General features: G+C 36.3%; 1 protein-coding gene across 1 annotated transcript; it reads left to right on the top strand.

Annotated features, from left to right (window-relative positions):
* The first annotated feature begins 2,314 nt into the window (after window positions 1-2,314).
* Window positions 2,315-2,755, top strand: LOC143552782 (uncharacterized). The gene has a single exon (XM_077042921.1). It carries the CDS (start codon window positions 2,315-2,317, stop codon window positions 2,753-2,755), a length of 441 nt encoding a protein of 146 aa, XP_076899036.1.
* Window positions 2,756-27,503: the final 24,748 nt, after the last annotated feature.

The following is a 27,503-nucleotide window of genomic DNA, read 5'->3' on the forward strand; positions in this document are numbered from 1 at the left end:
CCTATTCACGTGCCTGTGTCTTGTTTTGGATATGAGGTGATGCATCCGCGAGGGGTGATTTCATTTCCTGTTTCACTCAGTGATGGAATTCACTCGCGAACTGAGGATGTAAAATTTTTGGTTTTACCGGAAAAATTGAAACACGATATAATCTTGGGAAGAAAAGCAATTAGTGATTTTAATGCTAACCCATCTACAGCTCATGGTGCGGTTGGCATTCCAACCCGCACAGGGTAACGATCATCTGAGTCAACAAGCACTGCTTCGCAACAAAAAGCTCAAAAACAATTAAAAGTCCAAAAGTGATCGAGAGAACTGAACCTTAGAAATGGGCAATGAACCCAAAGTTTCCCAAGCAAACAGTCACAATTGGTCCCGTAATTTCTGAAATAGTAAGGACATTCTTGAAACAATTGTTGGTCAAAAATATGGATGTGTTTGCCTGGAAACCTACATATATGACAGGCGTTCCGCGAGCAATTGTGGAGCATAAGTTGCTGGTTAATCCAGCGTTCACCCCAATTGTGCAAAAGAAGAGAAAGATGGGTCATGAACAAACTAAAGCAATGAATGAGCAAGTTCCAGACTTGCTACATGCTGGGATTATTAGAGAGATAAGTTACCAAACATGGGTGGTGAATCCAGTAATTGTTCCTAAAAGTAATGGAACATGGATAATGTGCATTGATTTCAAAGACTTAAACAAAGCATGCCCGAAAGATTGTTATTCGTTGCCGGAGATCGACTTGAAAGTCGATGCGGTGGCACCATTCAGAATTAAATTTTTCCTCGATGCTTAGAAGGGTTATCAACAGATACGGATGGCGGCTGGGGACTAATATAAAACCGCATTTCACACAGACCAAGGCACATTTTGTTATAAAATGATGCCGCTTGGATTGAAAAATGCGGGAGCGACCTACCAGCGGCTGATGGATGAGGCCTTCAAAGAACAAATTGGGCACAAATTGGAAGTTTATATGGATGATATGGTGATACAAAGTGTTAAGAAGGATCAGATGTTAAGAGATATTGAAGAAACATTCAACACCTTGAGAAAGATCAACATGAAGCTTAATCCAAGTAAATGCTCTTTTGGGATGGAAGAGGGTAAATTTTAAGGTGTGATAGTCACAAGTGCGGGTTTCAAAGCCAACCTGAATAAATTCCAAGAAATTGCCTGCATGCCTTCGTGTTCTTCCCTCAAGGAAGCACAAATGTTGAATGGAAGACTGGTGGCTCTAAACAGATTCTTAGCCAATCATACGGCTAAGTCTTTTCCTTTGTGTCAACATTAAGGAATTGTTTAAAAAAGCACACTTCAAGTGGACTACGGAAGCCGAACACGCGCTTGTGGAGGTCAAAAAAAGTCTAATGGAGTTGCCCAATCTGTCCGCACCACACGCGGGGGATCCACTAACTCTATATCTTTCAGCGTCAGATATAGCCATTGGACCAGTACTGTTAACAGACAGGACAGTCTGAACACCGATTTATTATGTTAGCAGAACATTGATAGATGCTAAAACAAGATACTCAATGCTTGAAAAGTTGGTTCTGGCTTTGGTTTATGCGGCTAGACATCTCCATAGATACTTTCAGGGGCATCCAATTAATGTATTGTCAAATTATAAGTTGAAAGGTGTCTTGTGTAAGCTTGAACTCTTTGGAAGGTTGGCCAAATGGGCCATTGAGTTGGGTGAACATACAGTTGAATATAAACCAATACCCACAATCAAGGGACATGTCTTGGCAGATTTTGTCACAGAAGTTCTACAGAACAAAGAGAAAGAATGTTTGATTGAACAACAGACCCCTACACCTTCTGACAATATCAAGTGTGGTCATTATTCGTAGACGGTGCATCAAGTGGTGAAGGGTATGTGGCGGGTCTTAGGTTGGTCAATCCAAAAGGCCACAAGTTCACTTGTGCTATCAAGTTAGATTTGAAGAGCACCGATAATGAAGCTGAATACGAAGCTTTCCTGGCAGCATTTCGAATTGCCAAGAAACCTGGTGTTCAACATTTGGAGGAACATGTGGATTCGATGTTAATAGCAGGGATTAACAGGTCTTATGAAGCCAAAAACGAGGTGATGGCATCCTACTTGTCTCAAGCTAAGGATCTCGTACTTTAGTTTGCATCATGCAAAGTCATCCACATTAAACGGAGTGAGAACAAATCCGCTGACGCTTTGAGTAAGCTGGACTCTACCAATTTTGAACACTTTGCAAAAGACATCCGCATTGAAGTTCTAGATCGCCCTTCAGTTCCGCAACACTAAGTGCTAGTCATACAGACGGGAGTCGAATCATGGATGACTCCAATTGTCGCGTATTTGTCATCGGGATACTCCTAGAAGAAAAGTCTGCATCTCTAAAAATTCGACACAAGGCTTGGAATTACCAATTGCAAGATGGGGTACTTTACCGTAGATCATTCTTGGGTCCGCTCCTCAGATGCGTGGATGCAGAAGATGCCAACAATTTAACAAGAGAAGTTCACGAAGGAATATGTGGCGTACACATAGGTCCCATAATGGTAGGGGCAAAACTAATGAATGCAGGTTACTACTGGCCAGGGATGCACATTGACGCAGTGGCTGAAATTCGAAAATGTGATTCATGCCAGCGACACGCACCCAATACCTTGAGGCCAAAAAATGAATTGGTGCCAGTAACATCAGCGTGGACATTCCAGAAATCGGCGAATGATATCATCGGACCGTTACCAGAAGCCCCGGGACGCGTCTAATTTCTCATTGTAGCAAATGATTATTTCACCAAGTGGGTTGAAGCTAAGCCAGTTGCCTCCATCTCTACTGCTATTGTGAAGAAGTTTTTGTGGGAAATCATTATCTGTTGATTTTGTCGCTTTGGCCTTCCGCTGGTCAGCGATAATGGAACTCAGTTTGCAGACGGAGGACTACAAGCGTGGCTGAAAGAACTCCAGATTAGCCAAGTGTTCACATCAGTAGCCCATCTATAGGCTAACGGCCAAGTGAAGAGAGCCAATCGAACCATCAAGGATGGGATTAAGTCGACATTGGGAACTAAACGAACATGATGGGTTAATGAGTTACCTCATGTGCTTGGGGCCTTTTGAACTCAAAAGAAGACAAGTAATTCAGAAACACCTTTCTGTTTAACATATGGTACCGAGGCCATGATCCCAGCGGAGATCGGATTACCATCCGCAAGAACGTTGTCCGTTGTCAACAACGAAGACGAACTCCGCCTGAATCTCACTCTTTTGGAAGAGTGACGCGAGTTAGCACTTATTCGAGAACTTAATTACAAGCGTCAACTTCAAAATTACTACGATTGAAGAGTTCAGGTTCGCAAATTCTATGTGGGAGATTTTGTCTTCCGCAATAATGAGGCATCAAGACAGGGCCCTTTGGGTAAACTTGCTCCAACTTGAGAAAGGCCATACCGAGTTAAAGAAGTTCTATCTAAAGGCACTTACAAGTTAGAGTAATTGGATGGAACTGAAGTTCCAAAAACGTGGAACATTGCGCATTTAAAAAAGTGCTATATGTGAAGGGTTGCGGGTTATTTTTATTTTTCTAGCTTGCGTGCCATCGGTAGTTAACAATAATGTTTGTATTGCGTTATGTTAAATCTTATATTGTAAATTGGCCCGAGGGCCATTTTTCTCTAAGTAATCATTTACCCGCAATATGTCTTGTGTACAAACTGTTCTTATACATGGCCTGCATGCCAGAAGTGACCCGCGTGTCAATAAACTTATTCCTAGCCTGCGTGCCAGAAATTACCCGCGTGTCAATAAACTTATTCCTTTCCTGCGCGCCAGAAGTTACCCGCGTGTCAATAAACTTATTCCTGGCATGCGTGCCGGAAGTGACCCGCGTGTCATTAAACTTTTATTCCTGGCCTAAGTGCCTGAAGTGACCCGCGTGTCAATAAACTTATTCCTGGCCTGCGTGCCAGAAGTGACCCGCGTGTCAATAAACTTATTCTCGGCATGCATTCCAGAAGTGAGCCGCGTTTCATTAAACTTATTTCAAGCCTGCGTGCCAGCAATGATCCGCATATCGTTAAAACTATGCTTTCCTTTTGGAACATAAGCGACTTGAGTATCATATTATTGTCGAAGTAATCCTTTATTAACATCTATGAAGATCCTAAGCAACATTTATATTACTTATAGTAATAATACAAAGTTTAAAGGAACATCACTTCATATATATTGTTAAAAGAGATTGCAGGAATTGTCAATACAAAATATCATTAAAAAATTGCCAAAATACATCCCTTATTCTACTTGATCTTGAATGTCGGATCCTTCTTGATCTTGATCTTGAGCTTGTGGGGTGTCTGGCTTTGGGGAAAATGGAGGAGTCGAGGGTGTATCGTCTGAGGGTCCACTCAAATATTCTTTGAGGCGTTGAACACCATCCACATCTTCAGCAAATTCAAGCAGCATGCCTTGAATAGGGAGTGTCAGGTCATCATACTCCTTCATTCGCTTGTGGTATTCGCCCCCTACGTAGCGCTCGTGTAATGGATGTTCCTCAAGAGGGAGTTGGGTCTTCATGCACTCTACACCCTCCTAAAATCCAACCTTGCAGCCAACTTGAGAAGAGACGTTGAGTAACTCAGCAAGACAGTCACCCAACTCTTGCCCGTCCTTGATATGATCTATCACCTATTAGATGATAAAAAACAACTATCAAGAATTACAAAACAAACGTATGAGAAGGAATGAGGGAAGGAAGGAAAACATACATGCGCAAGGCCCTCAGACATCAACCAATGTTTATCCTTCTCAGTTTGCTCAGCCTTTTTCTCCAGCTTATCATAAGCCTTTAAGCTTTACGTTGTCGGTTGTTATCTCCCCCATGTGCTTCTCCATCTCTTGCACCTGCTCCTTCCGCAACCTGGTCTCTTTCTCATATGTTTGAATCAAATTACCTTGGTTGGTAATTTGACTATCTAAAGTAACAATAGTCTCCAAGGCTTTGGCCAGATCAGCCTCCTTGCATGTGGTCTCCTCACGGGCAGCGGCGAGGATGGCATTCTGCTTTTACATGCCTCTTCTCATGAGCGTGCGGCGTCCGCTTGTTGGTCCTTTTCATCTTAGAGGGTGATCTCAGCGTCCTTTACCTTCCACTTCGCAACTTTAGCCTCCTCAGTCTTCCTAGACATCTACCCTCATTTCTCCCCTATGGAGAGCCATTCCCGGAAGATTTCCTGCCCGCTAGACACAGTGTTGGCCATTATGAAGTTAAAACTGTGGGAAAGATCATGATGAGAATGCCCACGCTGAAAGGCACGCTCTGTTGGCGGGATTCCATGACAGAGAAACTCAGCATAGACATCCGCATCAGTGAAACGGGACCATTGGACCAAGGTCTAACGTGGTATATGTAGGTGGTCGTCCTCCCCGGGATTAGCCATCCCCTAATAGTCAGCATCGGAAGGGCGTTGAAACCTTCTGGACTTGAAAGACTGGGATGTTCCTCCACCGCATGACTGATGCAGGGGTGAGGAACGGGAACAATGTGGAGGTGAATGCGGAGGAGAAAATGGAGAGTTGTGCAGAGACTCCTGTGTCTCTGAACCCTCAACGTCTTGAACTGGTTCCTTTCCATTAGAACCGGACGCGTCACCGGGTATGATAATTGTTGGAGGAGGAGATGGCGGCTTTTGAGTTGATACACCTTGGTCCGGTGCAACTGATGTCTCTGCTGACAGTAAATAAAAGATATTAGAATTTAAAAGTATAAAGTAGAACGGTTTTGTGGAATTAATAACTTACGTGCCGGAGACCGCATGGAAATCTATTTAACCCGGTCCTCGAGGAGGACCTTCTTCTGTTTTTTTTGGGCCGAATGCCCGTTTTTTCTTCGTCGACTCCTATTCGGCATCGACGTAACTTCCTTCCGCGTCATCTGCTTTGGAGGAGCGATGTTTCCTCTTCCGCTCAAGGTCTGCTGGGCACGCATAACAGCCGACGTTTCAGGAGAATCATCAAATTAACTTTCTTCACGTGATGATGATTCATTACTAGAAGATAGTAATAGGATCACCCCGTCTGAAGTCAACGCGTTCAAATGACGAGGGTTTAAAGAAAATGCTCCCAGTTGGAAGACTACTTATGAAACCACGGGTTCAGAACAAAAGTCTTTCGGGAGTAAGAAGTGGTCCCGGGTCTTGTCCAAGATGGGAAGGGCGGTAGGATCACACGGGCGCTTTTGCATGCACCCCACCATCTTGTCAAGAAGTGCGTTCAGCACCAGCCCTTCACCTGCACCCATCGCACGAATAAAAAGTCAAGATATAGTTCGAGAACAGAAAATGCAAGAATAAATCACTTACTCTCATCCGCGTTTTGGAAGAACGGTTTGAACTCAGGGTATGGCCATATACGGCTTATACCAGCCCAGACTAGGGCACCCTCATTAATCACACGCATTGGGGTCAGGGTCTTGATCAAGGTATTGTACCAGGCCTATCCTTCGTGTTGTGCAAGCTGCAAATCAGGAAATTTTTGGTTGGGCGGATGACGGACCATTGGTATTGGAACCACTTCCTCTAAAACCGAAAAGAATTTCTTCCTCCATTCATATGCGCTCCGGGGAGGTTCGGTGCCAATTATCCCATTTGATGTAGTGGAAAAGTTGAACCAACTACCACGCACGTTAATCTTGTAGAATACCACAAATTTGTCTACAGTGGGGACTATATTGTTGGCTCTGCAGACGAACTCAGAGTGTCGAATTCGCATAAGGCCAAAAGGATGAAGCTGGGACAGGTGGATTCAATGGCCAGAAGGAACTTGGTTATCGGAAACCTAAGATTCCCAGTAGAAAAATATTATGCATATAAAGCCATCTTGCCTGCTGGGGGTTTATCAGTAGTAGATCCAACGACAGGGTACTCTGGTCCTCATTCCGGTGCTATACCATATCTTGATGCAAGTGTTTTGAACTCCGACAATTTCTAGCTGATTTCGATAGATTCTATGGTGGGAGAGGTCGACGCTTTCTTATCACCAGCCATTGTGTTGGGAGAAAATGAATAACACCATGCAATGGTGAATATAGACGGTGAAAACCTGGATTATGATAGTTAATACCCAGGTAATCGAAAGGAAAAAATGGAGAAGATGAAGATGTAAAAGCGATAAAAGATGATAAAGAAACCCAAGGGACCTATTTTACCCATCACAGTTAATGCGATGGGAAGGCGGCAGTGGAGAGAGAAAATGAAGGTCCAGTAGGAATGCGCCACATCACACAGGAAAACCGAAAAAGCGAAAAAGGAGGTACAACAACGTACAGTTAACAGCCGGCACAGATGTCACGTCACATCAATCATACGACACCTGCAAACTGTCACGTCGTCCTTTTCTATGTTTATCTTCAAACACAAGTATCTCCACAAAACATGCGAAAATTCAAAATCCCCATAAAATTTCTTATGTCCAAAATTTCACCCGCATAAAACTTCACGTGGAAGAGGAAATGATCTGGGGGACTTATAGCGGTAGGGTCGTGAAAAGCCCAAAATACCCATGAAAGACCATCCGCGGGTCATCTAGGACTTCCTCCGAAATCACCCGCGGAACATTCCTATAACCCGCATAACTTAATTCAGAGGAATAATAAAGAACAACTCAAGAGAATATCTGCAGGTTGATCAGGACGTCCTCAGAAGTCATAAGCAAGGTATTCCCTTCATGCACAAAGATGACTAGAGGGTGACGTCAGAGAATCAGTTGTAACTAACTACCTTCTAAAAGATTTACGCGAAGATCTTTCCTTGGAAAGCACGTGATATAACAGCCAATTAGAGAAGGACAACTTGCAAGGTTGTTATAACCGTGCACATGGCCATCTATCTCATCCTATCACATGCAGACACATGTCCAGGTTGTTATAAAAGGCCTCTTCTAGAGTGGGACACTGTACCAATAATATTCCCTCACCCTTCGGCTATAAATACCTTTGTCATCACCACAAGGTATTCATTCACAACTCACTTATCTCACCAATTACTTAAAGAACTTTTCTCTCTTCAGAAAGGTACTTATTCTCACGCCGGAGGGTGGTTAAGGGAAGACCCCCCTCTTGTCCTTCCCATAACGAGCTCACGGTGGTTGTTTTAGAGGTTTCTGCCATCGGATTTGCAAGGTTGAACTCGTACCATCAAGTTGTTAATCACCCGACCTGTATCCTATGGAACCATTGGTTTAACCTATTGTAGGTTTGGACTTATGTTTTTCTTCATAACTAGCCTTTTTTTAGTGGGAAAAATTTTAAAACAGTCCTTTTATAGAGAGAGAATCCCAATTTAACTCAAATTTTTTGAAAAATTCTAAAAAGTCTCACTCAAAATCATCGAAGGCGACGTTTGGGCTCATGATTATGCCACGTGTCTGACGTCTGACAAGACCCATGAACTTTGTACCCAAATCCGTCGAATCCGTGAGTTTTGATACAAGAGCCATCTCCTTGAAAACAATCTCCGTCGTGATGTTTCAGATTGCTTTCATCGACACCGTGAGATTTGGTAAAAGTTTGAAACTGGTCCGATGCATTTTAGTCGAATTACGTCATAGATCTATAACTACATATTTTAAGCAACCTCTTAGATCCTAGATTCCAATTCTCTTCAATTTACAATTCAACAAATATCTTTGAAATTTGAATTGCTATCAAGTAGAACAATGAAATATAAAAGAGGTGATCGCATTTAAGTGGTTGATATGGGTCTTGGTTTCTTCGGTTCGTTTTATGATGGATGCATAATCTCACGGCTTGGGAAGAAGACTTACGTTGTTCAATTCCATACCCTAATTGAAGCTGATCAGTCTGTACCCTGCTTGCCAAAATGTTTAGGATTGGAAAGTGATGTTATATGGGAAAATTTTAGCAGCGTTTTATGAATTCATTGATGGATTTTGAAGATGGAATTTCAATTTTATCAAATTCCAAAACAAAATAATGGCGTACTGAAACTTAATCCTGAAAATTAAACTAGTTAGGAAACTTTGATTGAAACTTGTCTCTAAAGATCAAAATCAACTGAAATTCATATGGTCCGATAAATTTCACAAAATCTTGATTTTAGATAAACTTCCAAATCTCACGGCGTCGATGAAAGAAGTTTGAAACATCATGGAAACAATTGTTTTCAAGAAGACGTTTTTGTAACAAAACTCATGAATCCGATGGATTTTGGTACAAAGTTTACGGGTCATTTCAGAGGTCAGACATATGGCATAATCCTATTGGCTAGCGAAATCCATCGGCACGAGCCCAAAGGTGTCGCCTTCGACGATTTTGTGTAAGACTTTTTAAAATATTTCAAAAATTTTAGGTTAAGTTGGGTTCCTCTTTTTAAAAAGACTATTTTGAGAATTTTCTCCCTTTCTGTTGGCTTACACTAGACATATTTAATTATTTGGAATTCTTTAAATAGATTTAGCTATGCATCAAGATGTTATACTACTAGATTTGGAAAGTATTTAGGTTTATATCACATCAGCACCTAATTGATTTGTCAAAGTTATCATACATATCATGCATTTGAGCCTTTGGAAATTTTTAGTCTAATTTTTTCATGTTCTAGGTACGTTAAATCAATGTACCACCATTTCCCATTTTGGTCTATCAAATTTCTCAAAATTTTCTATTTTTCATATTTTTGTATTTTTATATTTTTAAAGCACACTATATTTCTATTTTTCTCTTCCAACATGGATAAAATCTTTGTAAGATCTTGTTCACCAAAAGGAAATTTTACATAAAACAATGTGTATGGTGAACAATTTTGTTGGTGCATTTAGTAACCGTTTCTATGCAATTCTGACCAGCTGGGGTGAAGTTGGGGAGAGAGCCAACTTCGCCATAGGTGAAGTTAGAACAACTTCTCCTTGAGGCCCAAGCCCAAGCCCACGAAGATGTTTATCTATATATATGTGTGTCATGTTTAGGGTTTCGAGATAGAGAAAAAAAAGAGAGTATTTGTGTAGCTGTTAAAATTGTTTAGATAAAACCAGATAGGGCTAGTCTCGTGGGCAGACCCAAGCTAGAGCTCACCTCGGGTCGGCCATAATATGTTTTCTCTTACGTTATGAAATGTGGTTTGATTAATATATAAAAGCGATCTGCAGATCTGTTTATCCCATTCGTGTGTATGTTTGTGTATAATCGTGTTCTTCGTCTTCAACACCATAAACGAGTCTAGGAGGATTCCGCACTCCTAGACTTCATGAAGATCTCGTATCAATCAACGACGAAACGGGGACTTACAAGTGGTACAAGAGCCTTAGGCTCTTATGCTATATTTGCGTTTTGGTGTTTTTGGCCCGTTTCAGATATGTTTTTAGTTGGGGAAGACGACAGAGGCGAATTTATAGGGTTTACGCGAAGTTATAACTCAGGGAAGTTATAACCATGTGAAGGGAGAAATTGTCAGGAGAAAGTATGTAAGTTCGCTTCACCCGTAGGTCAGACTTCTGATTTGCAGAAGGTCAGACTAACGATATGTTTTCCTTTCCTCCGACGTTCAAGATATGGTATTTCCAACAAAAAAAAGTATTTTCGGGAAATTTTCTTGAACGAAAATTTTCATATGTCATTCATATGAAAAGAGGATCATTGAGGAAAAATTTGGTGATAATATTTTTTCTTTGGAGTTTCCGTCCGAATGGTCGGGTTTACACGATTATTATGAGGCCGAAAACGTTATTCCGACAAAGAGTGAAAATTAGTATCTCTAGGTCTTACATGTGAACAACTACGGGTCAGCTATTTAAATGAATTTACGGACTCGTTTGGACATGGAGTTGAAGTTACAAATGGGATATTAATTGAAATGGGAAATTGACACATATTTGGTTATTTGGGCATATTTGGCAAAGAAAAGAGGGGGTAAAATTGAAGATGCTCGGGTAATAAAGATCATGGAGGCTTGGTTAAGATTTTGATGATTATTACAGGGCATGTGTGTTAGATTCTGTCAAGGTGTTTTTGGGATGAAACTGATCATTTACTGTTGAGTAGTTGAAGATTGAACCTTATCTTATGAACCGATTAAGGTTGAGATAATTGATTAGTCACCGGGTTGCAAATCAAGTGTCTCGATATAATTTGGATGGGCTTACACTGAAGGGGAGATCCGATATGGAATACGTCGGGTGATTAGTAGATTTGTGAAGCTTTCAAGACATATTCAGACACTGTTGGTTGAAGACAAGATTGATGTTGCATATATATGTGAAGTTCAACCTTGGAGACCACAGTTCAATGTCTGAAGATCGAGTCCTACTAGAAGAAGAACACAGAAGATCATCAGTTAAGGCGGTGTCTGTGAGTGCATGTTTTGTAACTAATGATCTTTAGTGTTTGTTAGAATTGAGAGCAACGGTCAAGGGGGAGTATGTTGGTGCATTTTGTGACCGTCGCTATGCAATTCCGACCAGCTGGGGTGAAGTTGGGGAGGAAGCCACCTTCGCCATATATGAAGTTAGAATAAATTCACCTTAAGGCCCAAGCCCAAGCCCGCGAAAATGTTTATCTATATATATGCGTCATATTTAGGGTTTCAAGATAGAGAAAAAAAGAAGGTATTTGTGTAGCTGTTAAAATTGTTTAGAGAAAACTAGATAGGGCTAGTCTCGTCGGCAGACCCAAGATAGAGCTCACCTCGGGTCGGCCACAATATGTTTTCTCTTACGGTATGTAATGTGTTTTGATTAATATATAAAAGCGATCTGCAGATCTATTTATCCCATTCGTGTCTATGTTTGTGTATAATCGTGTTCTTCGTCTCCAACACCATAAACGAGTCTAGGAGGATTCCGCACTCCTAGATTTCATGCAGATCTCGTATCGATTAACGACAAAACGGGGACTTACAAATTTTTCCGGTTAAAATTTTTTATGAATTTTTAATCTTTGTATGTATTAAATCAAGCCACCCATCATATGCCGAGATAATCCACTATCAACAAATTTGATAACAACAATCCACATTCGTTGATAGATCTTCTTAGATTTCCCTACACAAAAGCTAGATAATTAATGAGAAACTGGAAGCTAAACCATAGTCTTAGGTCGACCAGAATCCTCAACTTGAGCAGTAACAACCGATGGGGTTTTTGGTTTCCAAGCTGGTAACGGTTTATCAGCTTGTTGTCTCAAAATATGAAAATCATATCAAGAACGAAACTTTTTAGGAGATTATAACAAAGAATTAAAATAATCTCTTTGTTGTTTTTCTTTCTATTTAAGTGTCTCAAATTGCCCAAAAGTTAATGAAATTTTGTTAAGAGTATCTGGCAATTTGAGTCTTCTCTTGTAAGGACAATTAACAATCAAATGTCCTTTGACATTTGTATTATAAACGTTTTCTTATTTCAACATGCGTTAAAGATGATTCTATTAATTACTTAGACGCTAAGGTTTAAGATGTTTAACCATGTTCATGAACAACGGGTTCAAAACGTTTTTGACAAACAAGGTCAATATTTAACAAGTTCTCAAACCTCTTAATTTCATTACTCCTAGTTGATTTCACAAAATGATGTTGTAAAGGTTTAACCATCTGAGTTATAGAGTTATGAAATTGTTGTCCATTTATAACACGTTTCTTCTTTTTCTTGATTTTAACACTATACACACACTTGACAGTTTTGACGTTTTTCAAAGAATCAACCACCTTACAAGTTTCAACAATTGAATCTCGTTTGGAGTATGGAATAGGAAATTCTTTGTCAATGTACCATACACCAGGCTCTTTCAATCTGTATATGAGACAATTGTCAAGTTCTCTTTTAGCATCAGCGGTTTCACACAAAATGTGATTCTCTGCTGGTATGTGATTATCCTTTTTAATATCATGATTTTCAAATAACTCTTCAAAAGTATATTCTCTTCAAAAACAACATGTTTTCACGTGTAATATTCTCTTAAGTTTTAACACTATATCTTTCGCACTCAGATCTTTCACTTGTTTGACACAAGGCGGAGAAAGATTCTCAACAAAACCAAGTATAGCTTTAGACTCCTCATCATTATTTTTAACATCCATGGTTACATTCTTAGCCTTGGATTCATTTCCTTCACCTCTTGTAGAAATACTTTGAACAAGAGGATCTACAGTCAGTGGATAATCAATATCCACTTCCGTGATCAAGCATTGTTGTATAATTATGCCCAAAAGGTGGAGGAACTTCATTATAACCAATCCCATAATTAGTTCATTTTGAATGAGATTTTTGAAAATCGGTGATATGATCAAGAATGCGTGAATGAATTTCTGAAATTGTGCAATCTTTGTTTTAATTCTACAATTTCAATGGTTGCCTCATAGATCTCTTTTTTACACTTGATAATCTCATCTAATTGAAAATTTATTGATTCGTTCTTGATAGAAACATTTGCTTTTTAAATCATGAGTATCAGCAGCTAAAGCCTCAAATTTTTGTTTATATTGTTTTTCATTATCAAGAAAGGATCCTATAATTTTTACTTAAAATATATAGATCAGTAACCAATCGATTATTATGGTCACGCCATGGTTGCAAAGGTTGCTAGGAGCTCCTAGGGCGGTGGATTGAGGAGTTGCGAGTGCTCAGTCCATGCAAAGTCGGATGTGGTAAATTATAAAGAAACTAATATTTGGGAACTTATATATATATATATATGTGTGTGTGTGTGTGTCAAGAGTCACACCCCAACATGTAGCAGAACAAGCCGGGGCTCGACATATTTTGTACCAGAGCCCAAAAGACACTAAATGAATTGCACGTGTCAATATCTAAATTGTTTATTTAACTGACAGGTACACAAACACATAAACCTTGTCTCAAAAGAAATAACATTGCAATCAACGACTTAAAAGTAAATAGTTCTTTATTCATCATTTCAACCTAAGGGAAAATCTAAGCTTCAACACTTGCTTCATCCTATAAAGCTACATGCGTCATGCGTGAAAATATAAAGTTGAGCAAGTAATCACTATTTTTTTCGTATATAATAATATTGAAATTTAAAATTCCTTGCGATAAACATGAACCACTGCAACTAGCATAACAACAGTAAATTAAAGGCCATTTCTATAGTCCTAAACGGATCGAGTTACTCTGGAGGCGTATGATAATACTAATGAGGATGAGATACCAACATCCATAACTCAAAAATAAAAACATAGTCACATTCGCACATATAAACTAATTGAGCAATTTCATATCTATGCTAATAGTGGAATTGTAATGAAAATATAAACTATTTAACTTGTAATGCATAACGCCCTAAAAAATGTTAAAAAAACCGGTAAAAAAAGGGGTTGTGATTACTCACCTTAACGAGTGGAAATAGTGACGAGACGATGATAAAATGCTAAGATAGTGACGATCGAGCTCCTCAAGATGTGTCAACAAAAGTCCCTAATTGTTAACGATATTATTCATTAAAAACATAATAATTATAATAAACTATGATGGGTTTTGGATCCAGTAGAGTTTTAAGTAAGATTAAAATCAACATATTATTAGCTTAATTATCATAATTATTGTGATTATTCTTATTATTATTATTAATAATAAATATTATTTATAAGTTAATACACATTGTATAATATATATATAAATATATATATATATATATATATATATATATATATTAACGGGAAAGCTATAAGAAACATTATTTTGAACATCTAAGATAATTCTGTTCATTTGCAAGTGGTAAAACATGTATTAGTTACTTTTTCCTTTCATATTATATTGTTGGGCTAGCATTAGTATGGTTTGTACTTGTTATTGGGCTTATATTGTAAACCGAGATCTCTTGGATCTCGGTGGGCTTTTGGGTTGTTTTGGGCTTGAGTGTAGTGCTTATATAAACAATGTATCTAGGTTTATTATAGGATGGCCGTTGATAAGCAACTAAGAGAGATATTGGTGTATGTTTGTAACCGGTTGTGCTTAAGCACCAGACATATGATATATGTGTGTTTTGAAGCATCTTTGTTGTGTTATTAGTGTGTTTGTTCATATAATCTTGAATCTCCTTGTGTTAGTTTCTGCATAATCACAAGGTTGTGTGATATCACATTGAAAGACCCGTTCAAAATCGAGTGCTGATCAACAAATCTCCATATGAGATTGTTTACGGTCACAAGCCCACCGCTGCACATTTTCGGGCCTTTGGGTGTCGATGTACCCTGCTGAATCTTGAAACGACTCTAAAGTTTGGAGCAAAAAATGACGATTGTTATTGTGTTGGATATGCTAGGCGTATCGCCTACAGATTTTACAACAAGTCAACGAAGCAGATAATGGAATCTTATGATGTGCGCTGGTTAGAAGAAAATGAGACTGATGCTCGTATCGGTCCTGACTGGCTATTTGATTATACTGAACTTTTCAAGCTCTTTAATGTGTTTCCAGTTGTCGATACATAAATTTTGGGTGCCAGTGTTTCAAATTCTGTTGATGAATAAGAAGACATACCTACTGACTCTCACATGTCTCCAATGCTGGGTATTGATCCTTCAGAATCACTGGATACCACTCGGTCGTTGTCAACTAGTCAACAAGAAAATATTACCGAAACTGTGTCTTCACCAGCACCTTCAGTAGATGCTTCATCAGTTGAGGGGGAGAGTACGATACGTCAAATTTTTGGAAGCACTCTATTTTCAGATGTCATACCAAATGAATACATTGTCAGTATTTCATACCCACACAATACGACGACATCTAGATGGAAGAACCCTCTTACTGAAATCCTTGAAGATCCAACAAACTTACCTTCTACCAGCTCTGTTCTCGGGCATTCAATTCCGACAAGATTTCAACTAGATAATCCAATTGACAATGTTATAGGTCCTCTTGAAACAGGCGTGTCCACTAGAAGTCAGAATAGACACATCAACAACTGTTTATTTTCCTGTTTCATATCTCAGATTTAGCTTAAGTCAGTGGAAATGGCACTACAGGAACCAAGCTGGATGGATGCCATGCATGAGGAATTAAATCAGTTTTGTGACATTCATCAATTTCGGGTTCTATTTGTATTCGTTTGTGTAATCGTTTATAATGTAAACCGACCCGATTTATATCCCGAACTTTTCAAATATATAAAATATTGGATTTTATGTTACTAAATCATTCCCTCATGTTCAATTTGAAAAACCCCTGTTACGGATTCGAAAACATCTTTAAAACGATCAAAATACATTAAAAATGAACTTCCGGACGCATAACGAACCACACTAGACGAGCTGGACCAGCCCCCTGGGCACGCCACGCCACACGGCCAGGGAAAAGAAGGTATTCGCGCGGCGCCTAGGGCTATTTGCACATTATTACGGATTTTGTTTGTTGTTTTGTGCTTTGCTTGTTTGTTTAACCAATCTATTTACATGTAAACATGAAAGAGAACCTTGCAAAGAACCTTTAACCCTTACCCTATATATGCACACCCATCTTCTTCATTTTACACCTTCTCATACTCCAAATTCTCTCTCAATTCTTAAGATTCAAAGGTTGTTCTTCATATTCTTGGTAGTTTCACTTCCCAAGTTAAACTAACCATAGTCTTTCATTTTAATTAACTTGATAACTCTTATTAATACTTGAAGTTTATGGCACAACATATATATATATATATATATATATTATACACCCCTTGTTACCTTTGGTAGTTACTTCTCCGGTTCCGATCTGTGAGGTTTCGGACCTTGTAAGGCAAGGCTTCATGGAAAACTTCGTGTTCTTGATATATATATATATATATATACTTATATAACTTGTTTATACATACAAACCATGCTTAACTTCTGCTCATTTTATTTTATTTACAAATTCCATGGTTATGGGTTGAGGGTCTATGCTTCTGTTTAACTGTAAATAGCTCAAAACCGTAAACCGAATTTTTGCTTACTACTTTTGTTAAAATAGTTTTTTAAACATGTTTAATGTTAGATTTGTGTTTCTAAAATAATTTTTACAAGTTCTTTGATATTGGGCATGTGGATACCATCTATGAACTTATTGCGAGATGGAAACCGAACCAAAACCGAACTATTGTTTAAAAACTTTATTGTTAACTTTTTGGTTGTGAAACTTAAGTTTCTTCAATTATAAATTTTTATACAAGTTCTTGGTATTTGGGCATGTGGAAACCATCAATGAACTATTTGTGAGACGGAAACTGAACCAAACCGAAACCAACTTTTACTCGCTTAAGACATACAAGTGTGTTTTTAGCTACAAAGACTTGTATATTTCTTTAAAAATAGTTTACAAACTGATTTTAATTATTTTCCTAAGTACTTGGAAATGTTGGATCCAACTTGATCTAATAACAAAGTTTGGACTGACAAAACCGAACGCTCACTTAACGTACATTGTTAGTTCTAAAACAATAGATCTAAAAAATTGGTTAAGCCTTACTTGATTTTTATGAGTTATCTCATAACATTTAATATTTTGGAAAGTTGACTTTGGGTTTGACCAATTATCATGACCCGAACCAACAACCCTAAACACTCGTTAAAACCCGTTTTAGTATCTTTATCCCAAAGGGACTTGCATTCTTGCATTACCCACCTTATTACTTAACACAGGTTGAGTAAATATTAAGGTTAGATACTTTAGCTCGGTTTCGAGAAAACTTACATTTTAAAGAGTAATTATTATAAGTTCTTAAATAATTACATTTTTAAACCTTAAACTTATAAAGTGTTTGCATTTATTTTCATATATTATATTATAAGATTTCTTAGACGACCTTTCATATACAAGTTTTCCTTTCACCTAGACCTTGCTCGATCAACCTCATCCTTCCGGTTACTCATCATTATTACCTATCAAGTTTATTACTTGATGTGATTACTTTCATACCCCCTTTTCCATCTTTTTTTTGGGGGTGACATTTCATACTTATCAAACTAAATGCTTTATTTACTTGAATCTTAAACCACAAACGTTATTGTATACTTTACTTGAATAATTACTCGATTTGGTGTTCTATGATTCTATGCTTACGTGTTTATCTCTTTTGGTTGGTTGATCTATAAATCCTAGACTACTTGGCATCCCCTTGTAGCAAGGTGTCGTTAACGTAATGCAATTAACGATAACTATAAAATCCTAGACTATCTGGCATCCTCTTATAGCTAGGTGTCGCTAACGTAAATCTATTAGCGATATCTATTTATCCAAGTTATTGCTTTTATTTATTGTTTTGTATACACGTTTTGTGGCTTTTTATCACTATGTACTTATATGCTCAAACTTATGAATTGCTCACCAACCTTTGTGTTGACAAACTTTATTTTATGAAATGTTACAGGTTTGACTTTTGTTGACTCAAGGACTTGACGGAAAACGTTACCAAGACTATTAGGATATTAGTAAAAAGAATAATATAATTGTTACTTGTATTCAATTTGTTTGTATGAACGAGATGTGTTGTTTATTGATTTATGAAATAAAATGAGTTGCTTAAATATTGTCACATTAATAGTGTCTTTTGTTTTGGGCAATCCGTTGCATCCCGACATGTTCCGCCACCTTTGGTCGGGGAGTGACAGATTGGTATCAGAGCCAGAAGAATATAAGATAGGTGGTTAGACGTAATAACCTAGTATAGTTTTTACTTTAGGGTCCTTATACGTGTTGCTTATACGTGTTTACCCTACTTGATTGTTCAATACACTTGGTTATTTATATACTTTTTTATTTCAACAAATTGTATATATACACAAACACTCGAAACATAACGAGGTATCCTTACCTTCCTTTTGATAAATTTTATATATACATTTACATGCATTTTCATAATAATCTAAGGTACCTTACCGCAAAAACATTAATTATTATTGTGTTTTATGGATCACGAGCTTAACTTGGATCCCGTCATTTCAAATCTTCTTAAAGATTGTCTCATGTGAGATGACCACTTTAAGTTGTTGAATGCGAGGGTTCCGGTCGCCATCCTAATTTTTGGTGTTAAAACAATAGAACCACGGTGGTTCGTGGACTAGTGTGCTGACATGACGTTGTATTCCGATTTATTATTTTTTTATTACAATCGTTATTTGAGTCGAAAACATGAAAAAGACGCGGTGGTACGTGCACATGTTTAGACTCCAACAAGGTATTTTTATAAATGTTTTAGTGTCGGAATATCGAGTCATGGTGTTTCATGCACGATTTTTCCGCCTTTAAATCTTAAGACATTATTACAAATTTCAAAGATTTAAACATTTTTTCCTTTTTACTTTGTCATATAAATTCTCGTCACAAAAAAAAATTCATTTATATAATTCTATTTGACCGCTATAATCCATTCTAATATGTTTTGATTTCACATGATAAAGTTTTTATACAAATTTTCTTATTTCGATTTCATACCTCGATTTTATTACAACATTTCGTTCATTGTCATTCTTTTTAAAATAAGTTAAAAATATTTTGAACTATTTATAACAATATTTTTAATATGCCTCCTTTGATCATTAAGACTAATTATGAACAAAAGTTCTTATTATATGAATTTCATCATATTAAAAAGGGGGTTTTGTGATAAATTTTCAAGTAAATTCCCATTATATAAATCTTAAATTGTCTTTAAAGTTTTCATACAAGATTTCACAAACATTTTATTTTTATAACGATCCCGTTTATTTTGATACTATCATTTCACAATATCGATTAATTAAATTTTCACGACGTTATAAATTTCACTATATTACATAATACACATGGTAGAATTTTCACTTCCTAAATCTATTCTCATAACAACTTTCATCATGCATTTTTTTGGTTCAATATAAATTTTCACCAACAAAACTTGCATCTTACGATACAACTCGTTTTAAATTTCTTATGGTAGTTTCACCTTGATTTTTCAAGAAATTCAGAAACCTATAGCTTGTAATTTTCTTAAAATTCTCATGCAAAACTTCATAGAAATTCTATTTTAAAGACAAAATCGTTTAGTTCGATTTCTCGAATCACAATGCCGGTTATTTTAACTTACAATGATGTTTTTCGTTACATGATACTAAATAACGAACTTGGTAAAAATTTTCATTACGCAACCTTTGTATACCAAATGACATTCATCATTCACATTGATACCTCATAACAAATTTTGACATTCAATCCACTTATTTTAATTTCCTCATAAGCAAGAAATTTTAATTTGAACCTTATAAAAAATTTATTTTGCTTCCTCATGACAATCAACTTTTATTTTTACAATAAACCTTAAAATGTAAACTTTATTATCTTAGTTTTCCGTGATATTTCCATCTACTTAATTTTAAGTATTTCATGAACGAGTTATGTTACGCAGGTTGGTTTATTTCAGCATTTCCTCGTAAATTAGTTTTACAATTTAAGCCGACCCGACGTATTGTAACATCTCCCGTTTTAGTGAAAAAAAATTTGTTGTTGTAATTCACAAGCTTGAATCCCAATACTTTATTTACAATATATATATATATATATATATATATAGTAACTTGTAATTTTAATTATCAAAAGATTTATGAAGGTTTCAAACACTATTTATAAAGTATGATATTTCCAAATTAATACTTATTATTGGTCAAAAATTTCCCGAGACGCAACCCCAAGTTTCCAAACACCCGTATACCCTCTCAAACTACCGCCTCAAATCAAACCATCCTTCCACTTCAAAAGCTTTACCACGTACTCAAGTCTTTCCTCAGTATGAACGAAACCTAAACATTTAAAAGTATACCCTCACCAACTCAAGCCCCATGCAAAATCCAAGATGTACTACATTAACCCAACAAAAAGCCTTAATACCGACACTTATGCCACGAAAACCTATCAAACTTACCATCCAAATGCTTCAAAGACACCAACAAACACATTCACCAAATGCCTTGGACATATACAAACCAAAGTCTTCCCAACTATGACTCAATTATTCGATCCATGCTGTGTCAAATCACAAAACATGTCGCCACACCATTCCCATCCAACCATAGGGTTTGATATCAAAAGTAGAAACCCCGAACACTCCTTATAAAATACATGTATAAACCGAATCTAAACCCAAACTGGTCAAGATCAAATTATCCAACCCATCAACTTAACCCGAGCTCAAATAAGCAAAACCTCACCTAAATAGCCCAACCATTACTCACACAAATCATCTAAGCCTAAGCCACTTAAACGAACTAAACTCAACAAACCTAATCAATCCAACTCAAGAAAACCCAACTACGCAAGACAACCAAAACACACTCACCCTTCACCAAATTTCCAAACCATTCACCATTCAAAACCTAAAACCCCTTCCTATGAGCGCGAGTTTCACTTTTTCTAATTTTTTTATATATATACAACTAATATATTCATAACAACCTCATGTGTTCAAATAATAACTTATAGATTATAAACTCCTTCAAGATTAACGATTTACATATTATGTCCAAATCTTATAAATCATCTTTAAAAAAAATCTTAGATTGTCATGACAACAAAATTCTATTATGAGGATTTGTTTTCAAAGAGATTATTAAACGATTATATGCGTGTTTTCAAGGTTTTAAATATTGTCACCTAAGGTGATAAATATCATAAAAACTTTATAAATATGAGGGTTCATTTGGAATGTTGAACGCGAGATTGATTCAATAACAAATTAAAACTTTTCACCATCTTGCATAAAATTAATGACCATGGCTTTGCATATCTTTTTGGGACGCATTTATAAATGCTTTATACTTCATATTGTGACATGAATTTTGTTCAACAACGATTTGCGCGAACTATTACCTCTTATTATCACAAGCATCATTTCATAAATATTTTTCATCACAACCGCCTTATGTATACAAATTCCTTTAACATTTTGGCTTGCAAGATCTAAATTTACTAGTGATTTAAATGTTTCTTTAGCTACGCGCTACCGCGATGCTTTATTATTATATACATTTTATTGGAAACGCTTGTATGGCTTTACTTAAGGCTTCATTCTCGATTTTATTCTATTATAAATGATACGTAACTTCCATATTTCATCGTTTATACGAGTCTCACTGTTATTACGATTTTCTTTTCCATTGATGATATATTTCGATGGTAACTTTATGCACATGAGATTTCATTTTGTGTCTTGATTATTCATGACCAAATTCAAGCTATTCAATAACAATTTGTGTAATACTTTCAAAACCTCAATTTCGCTAAAAATTTCGTTTATCTTTTAAACGATATTTTCATGACTATGTTATTCATATTTGACCATTTATGTAAACATGATTCTATGTATTATTCTACATCATTTCATTTAATCTATTAAGTGGCCTATGTGTGGTTGTCCGCAAGTTTCGGCGCTATTAGAAACCGTTACTATAATGATGATTATTTAAATGGTTTCATAATAGTGTCCGTATTCACGTTTTTATCACATTTCATTGATTGTTTTGGTTGTTAATCAAATGTTATTTTATTTATGCTGATACACGTATGTGTCACCCCAAGAAACTCACATCATTCTCATGTTATTACATTCTTCGCAATCATATTTTCAATTACTTATAACCTCAAGTTTGTTCACGTATGAAACTCATCGTACGCTATTATTAATTGTAACGTCGTTTACCCCGACCTCATGTACCTTATTGGGCTTCTCATCTACACCTATCGATTTTTTTTTCATTTTCACTCTTTGAATTCTCGTTTTCATTTATTGGACTTCTTACTTCCTTTTATCGGAGTTCTCATAATTAAAATTTCACTCATCGGATTTTATACTAATTTAGTGACCCGACTTTCAACCAGGGATTTTAATGATTTATTCTTTCACACTGTGGACATTTGACTTCAAATCTTGTTTCGTAATTATTTGCTCTAAATTTTATATTATTCGATTGTCTTTACTTATTTAAACCAAATTGATATTTACACATTGGTTTATATTTTTAGATTTAATTGTTTCAGTTATTTATTTCATTTTTCTACTTATTTAAAAAGTCAACCCAATAAAAAATAAAAAAAATCCAACCGCTGGTATTGTTTTATCAATGTTTGTAAAACTTAACAAGCCTTATGTACATTTCTAACGTTTAAGATTTCAAAATAAATGTCTCTTACACCACATAATGGAACAAACCATGTGGACCATATGACGATCAAAATAATTAGGGGTGCACACTTAATTATCGGAATCCCCGTATGGAAGCCATAGTAAGTGCGGTTGTGTGCGATAATTCAGACCCGAGAATGATAGTGGAAAAACGATGGAAATGCGAATCATGATAAAGGAATGGTGGATACGCCGCCGGTACATCCTATATATAAGTGCCTTTAATATGTTTCTCATTTGTAGCGTCTTTCAAACCATGCAAGGATTTGACGTTATTCTTTGCTTAAATTTTTATTTTTAATGAAATTATTTTACCAAAAGCGACATCCGTTAGTAATTACCTTTTCTTTGAGTTTATTTTTAATTTCAAGACAAAATTTCTAAAAAGTTAGGGATACTGTGACATTCGTCAATTTTGGGTTCTATTTTGTATTCGTTCGTGTATTCGTTTATCACGTAAACCGACCCGATTTATATCCCGAACTTTTCAAATATATAAAATATTGGTTTTATGTTACTAAATCATTCCCATATGTTCAATTTGATAAAACCCTATTACGGATTCGAAAACATCTTTAAAACGATCAAAATACATTAAAAATGAACTTCCGGACGCATAACGAACCACACTAGACGAGCTGGACCAGCCCCCCTTAGGCACGCCGCGCCGCACGGCCAGGGCAAATGAGGTCGTCCCGCGGCGCCAAGGGCTATCTGCACATTATTATGGATTTTGTTTGTTGTTTTGTGCTTTGCTTGTTTGTTTAACCAATCTATTTACATGTAAACATGAAAGAGAACCTTGCAAAGAAGCTTTGACCCTTACCCTATATATACACACCCATCTTCTTCATTTTATACTTGCTCATTCTCCAAGTTCTCTCTCAATTCTTAAGATTCAAAGATTGTTCTTCATATTTTTGGTAGTTTGACTTCCAAAGTCAAACTAACCACAGTCTCTCATTTTAATTAACTTGCTAACTCTTATTAATACTTGAAGTTTATGGCACAACATATATATATATATATATATATATATATATATAATATACACCCCTTGTTACCTTTGGTAGTTACTTCTCCGGTTCCGATCGGTCAGGTTTTGGACCTTGTAAGGCAAGGCTTCATGGAGAACTTCGTGTTCTTGATATACATATATATATATATATATATATATACTTATATAACTTTTTTATACATACTAATCATACTTAAATTCTGCTCATTTTAGTTTATTTACAAATTCCATGGTTATGGGTTGAAGGTCTATGCTTCGGTTTAACCGTAAATAGCTCAAAACTGTAAACCAAACTTTTGCTTACTAGATTTGTTAAAATAGTTGTTTAAACATGTTTAATGTTAGATTTGAGTTTCTAAAATCATTTTTACAAGTTCTTTGATATTGGGCATGTGGATACCATCTATGAACTTATTGGGAGAAGGAAACCGAACCAAAACCGAACTATTGTTTAAAGACTTTATTCTTAACTTTTTGTTTGTAAACCTTAAGTTTCTTCAATTATAAATTTTTACGCAAGTTCTTGGATATTTGGGCATGTGGAAACAATCAATGAACTATTTGTGATATGGAAACCGAACCAAACCGAACTAAACCGACTTTTACTCGCTTAAGAAACACAATTGTGTTTTTAGCTACCAAGACTTGTATATTTCTTTAAAAATAGTTTACATACTGATTTTAATTATTTTCCTATGTACTTGGAAATGTTGGATCCAACTTGATCTCATAATAAAGTTTGGATCGACAAAACCGAACACTCGCTTAACGTGTGTTGTTAGTTCTAAAACCATAGATATACGAACTTGGTTAAGACTTACTTGATTTTTATGAGTCATCTCATAACATTTAATATTTTAGAAAGTTGACTTTGGGTTTAACCAATTATCATGACCCAAACCAACAACCCAAAACACTCGTTAAAACCCGTTTTAGTATCTTTATCCCAAAGGGACTTGCATTCTTGCATTTTACCCACCTTATTACTTAACATAGGTTGAGTAAATATTAAGCTTAGATACTTTAGCTCGGTTTTAAGCAAACTTACATTTTAAAGAGTTATTATTATAAGTTCTTAAATATTTACATTTTTAAACCTTAAACTTTAAATTGTTTGCATTTATTTTCATATATTATATTTTAAGATTTCTTAGACAACCTTTTATATACAAGTTTTACTTTCACCTAGACCTTGCTCGGTCAACCTCATCCTTCCGATTACTCGTCATATTTACCGATCAAGTTTATTACTTGAACGTGAGTACTTTCATACCCCCTTTTCCATCTTTTGTTTTTGGGGTGACATTTCATACTTATCAAACTAAATTCTTTATTTACTTGAATCTTAAACCACAAACGTTATTGTATACTTTACTTGAATAATTGCTCGATTTGGTGTTCTATGATTCTATGCCTATGTGTTTATCGCTTTATGTTGGTTGATCTATAAATCCTAGACTACTTGGCATCCCTTGTAGAAAGGTGTCGTTAACGTAATGCAATTAACGATAACTATAAACTCCTAGACTACCTGGAATCTCCTTATAGCTTGGTGTCGCTAACGTAAATCTATTAGCGATATCTATTTATCCAAGTTATTGCTTTTATTTATTGTTTCGTATACAAGTTTTGTGGCTTTTTATCACTATGTACTTATATGCTCAAACTTATGAATTTCTCACCAACCTTTGTGTTGACAAACTTTATTTTATGAAATGTTACAGGTTTGACTTTTGTTGACTCAAGGACTTGACGGAAAACGTTACCAAGACTATTAGGATATTAGTAAAACGAATAATATAATTGTTACTTGTATTCAATTTGTTTGTATGAACGAGATGTGTTGTTTATTGATTTATGAAATAAAATGAGTAGATTAAATATCATCACTTTAATAGTGTCTTGTGTTTTGGGCAATCCGTTGCATCCCGGCATGCTCCGCCACCTTTGGTCGGGGTGTGACAAGTTTGATAAACTCAAAGTTTGGAGAATTGTCGATCTGCCAACTTAAAAGAAAGCGTTATATACAAGATGGGTTTTCCGCAACAAGCAAGACGATACAGGGGTTATTGTTTGAAACAAAGCACGGCTCCTCGTTCATGTTATTCGATAGGTTGAAGGCTTAGACTACACTGAAGTGTATGCTCCCTTGGCTCGACTTGAGGCCATTCGAATTTTTCTGGCATATGCTTTCTACATGGGATTCACGGTTTATCAAATGGACGTCAAGACAACGTTTTTGTTGTAATTTTTGTGGGTTGTGTTTTGATATATTGAGTGTTCTTTGAAGTTGCAGGTTTATTTATCAATGGTGGTTCTTGGTGGTTTATTGAAGATGACACATATTTCATAACGTAACCCAAGGGTTTTTTAGAGTTTCTCGGCCGAGATCCTTATAGATCTCGGGATCTAAGGTTCTCGGGGTTGTTTGACCAAAAACCATTGGTCAAACAGAGAACTCCTCAGATTCTCTAAACTTTCAAGAGTTCTCGGTCATATTTTGACCGAGAACTAACTCTGGTTGACAGAGAACTCATGTTCTCGGTGACATTGGACTTATCTTGAACTTTGATTGGACAGAGAACTCAGATCATGGACCGAAAACCAAGTTTATGGATAATAAAATCAATTTTGGACCGAAAACATATTATTTTATATTAAAATTGACATTAAATTACAATTAATGACCAATGTTATCTAAATTTTCATTCTTGGTCCCTGTTCTTTAGCCAAATTATCATTTATCTTTATAATACTCAGTGATTATAAAGTTAAGTGAATACACTTAACTTGATTCGTTTGTTGCAGTCATGGCTGATCAAGCACCATTGAAGTTTGTAGATACTCACAATATTGCTGGGTGCTTATATGATCCACCTCTTGTACACAAATAATTTAAGTCCATGATAGTGGGGCTCAACATGTGCAGGATTTCTCATGCTATACGAGAAACTCCTGTTATTTGCAAAAAGATGATGACGGAGTTCTGGAATAACGAATCCAATAACCAATTGGTGCTGAGGGACCCATAACAATTGACTCAAAGATTCAAAAGAAGCTTGTTGTCCTTTCAGAGGCTATTATTCATGAAGTTCTACTGTTCGGTGATCAACCCGACTACCCAACTGAATACCGCACTGATGATGTTGCCGAAGTTGCTTTAAGAATGGGATATGAAGAATCTGACCCTCCAACAATCAAGAAACTTTCCATTCTTACTGGAGGTTCTTGATTCACACGTTCTTCACGTGTGTCTCAGGACGAAAAGGGGGTTCAGTCGAGATCAACCACATTCTGATGTCGGTTATGGTTTCTATCATGGACTGGAATTATAATTACTCCAATTTGTTTTTGATGAGATGATG

This window comes from Bidens hawaiensis, unplaced genomic scaffold (assembly GCF_021521415.1).
Source record: "Bidens hawaiensis isolate Kalapana, Puna unplaced genomic scaffold, B.hawaiensis_p1.1 tig00017037_1, whole genome shotgun sequence".
Classification (NCBI taxonomy): domain Eukaryota; kingdom Viridiplantae; phylum Streptophyta; class Magnoliopsida; order Asterales; family Asteraceae; genus Bidens; species Bidens hawaiensis.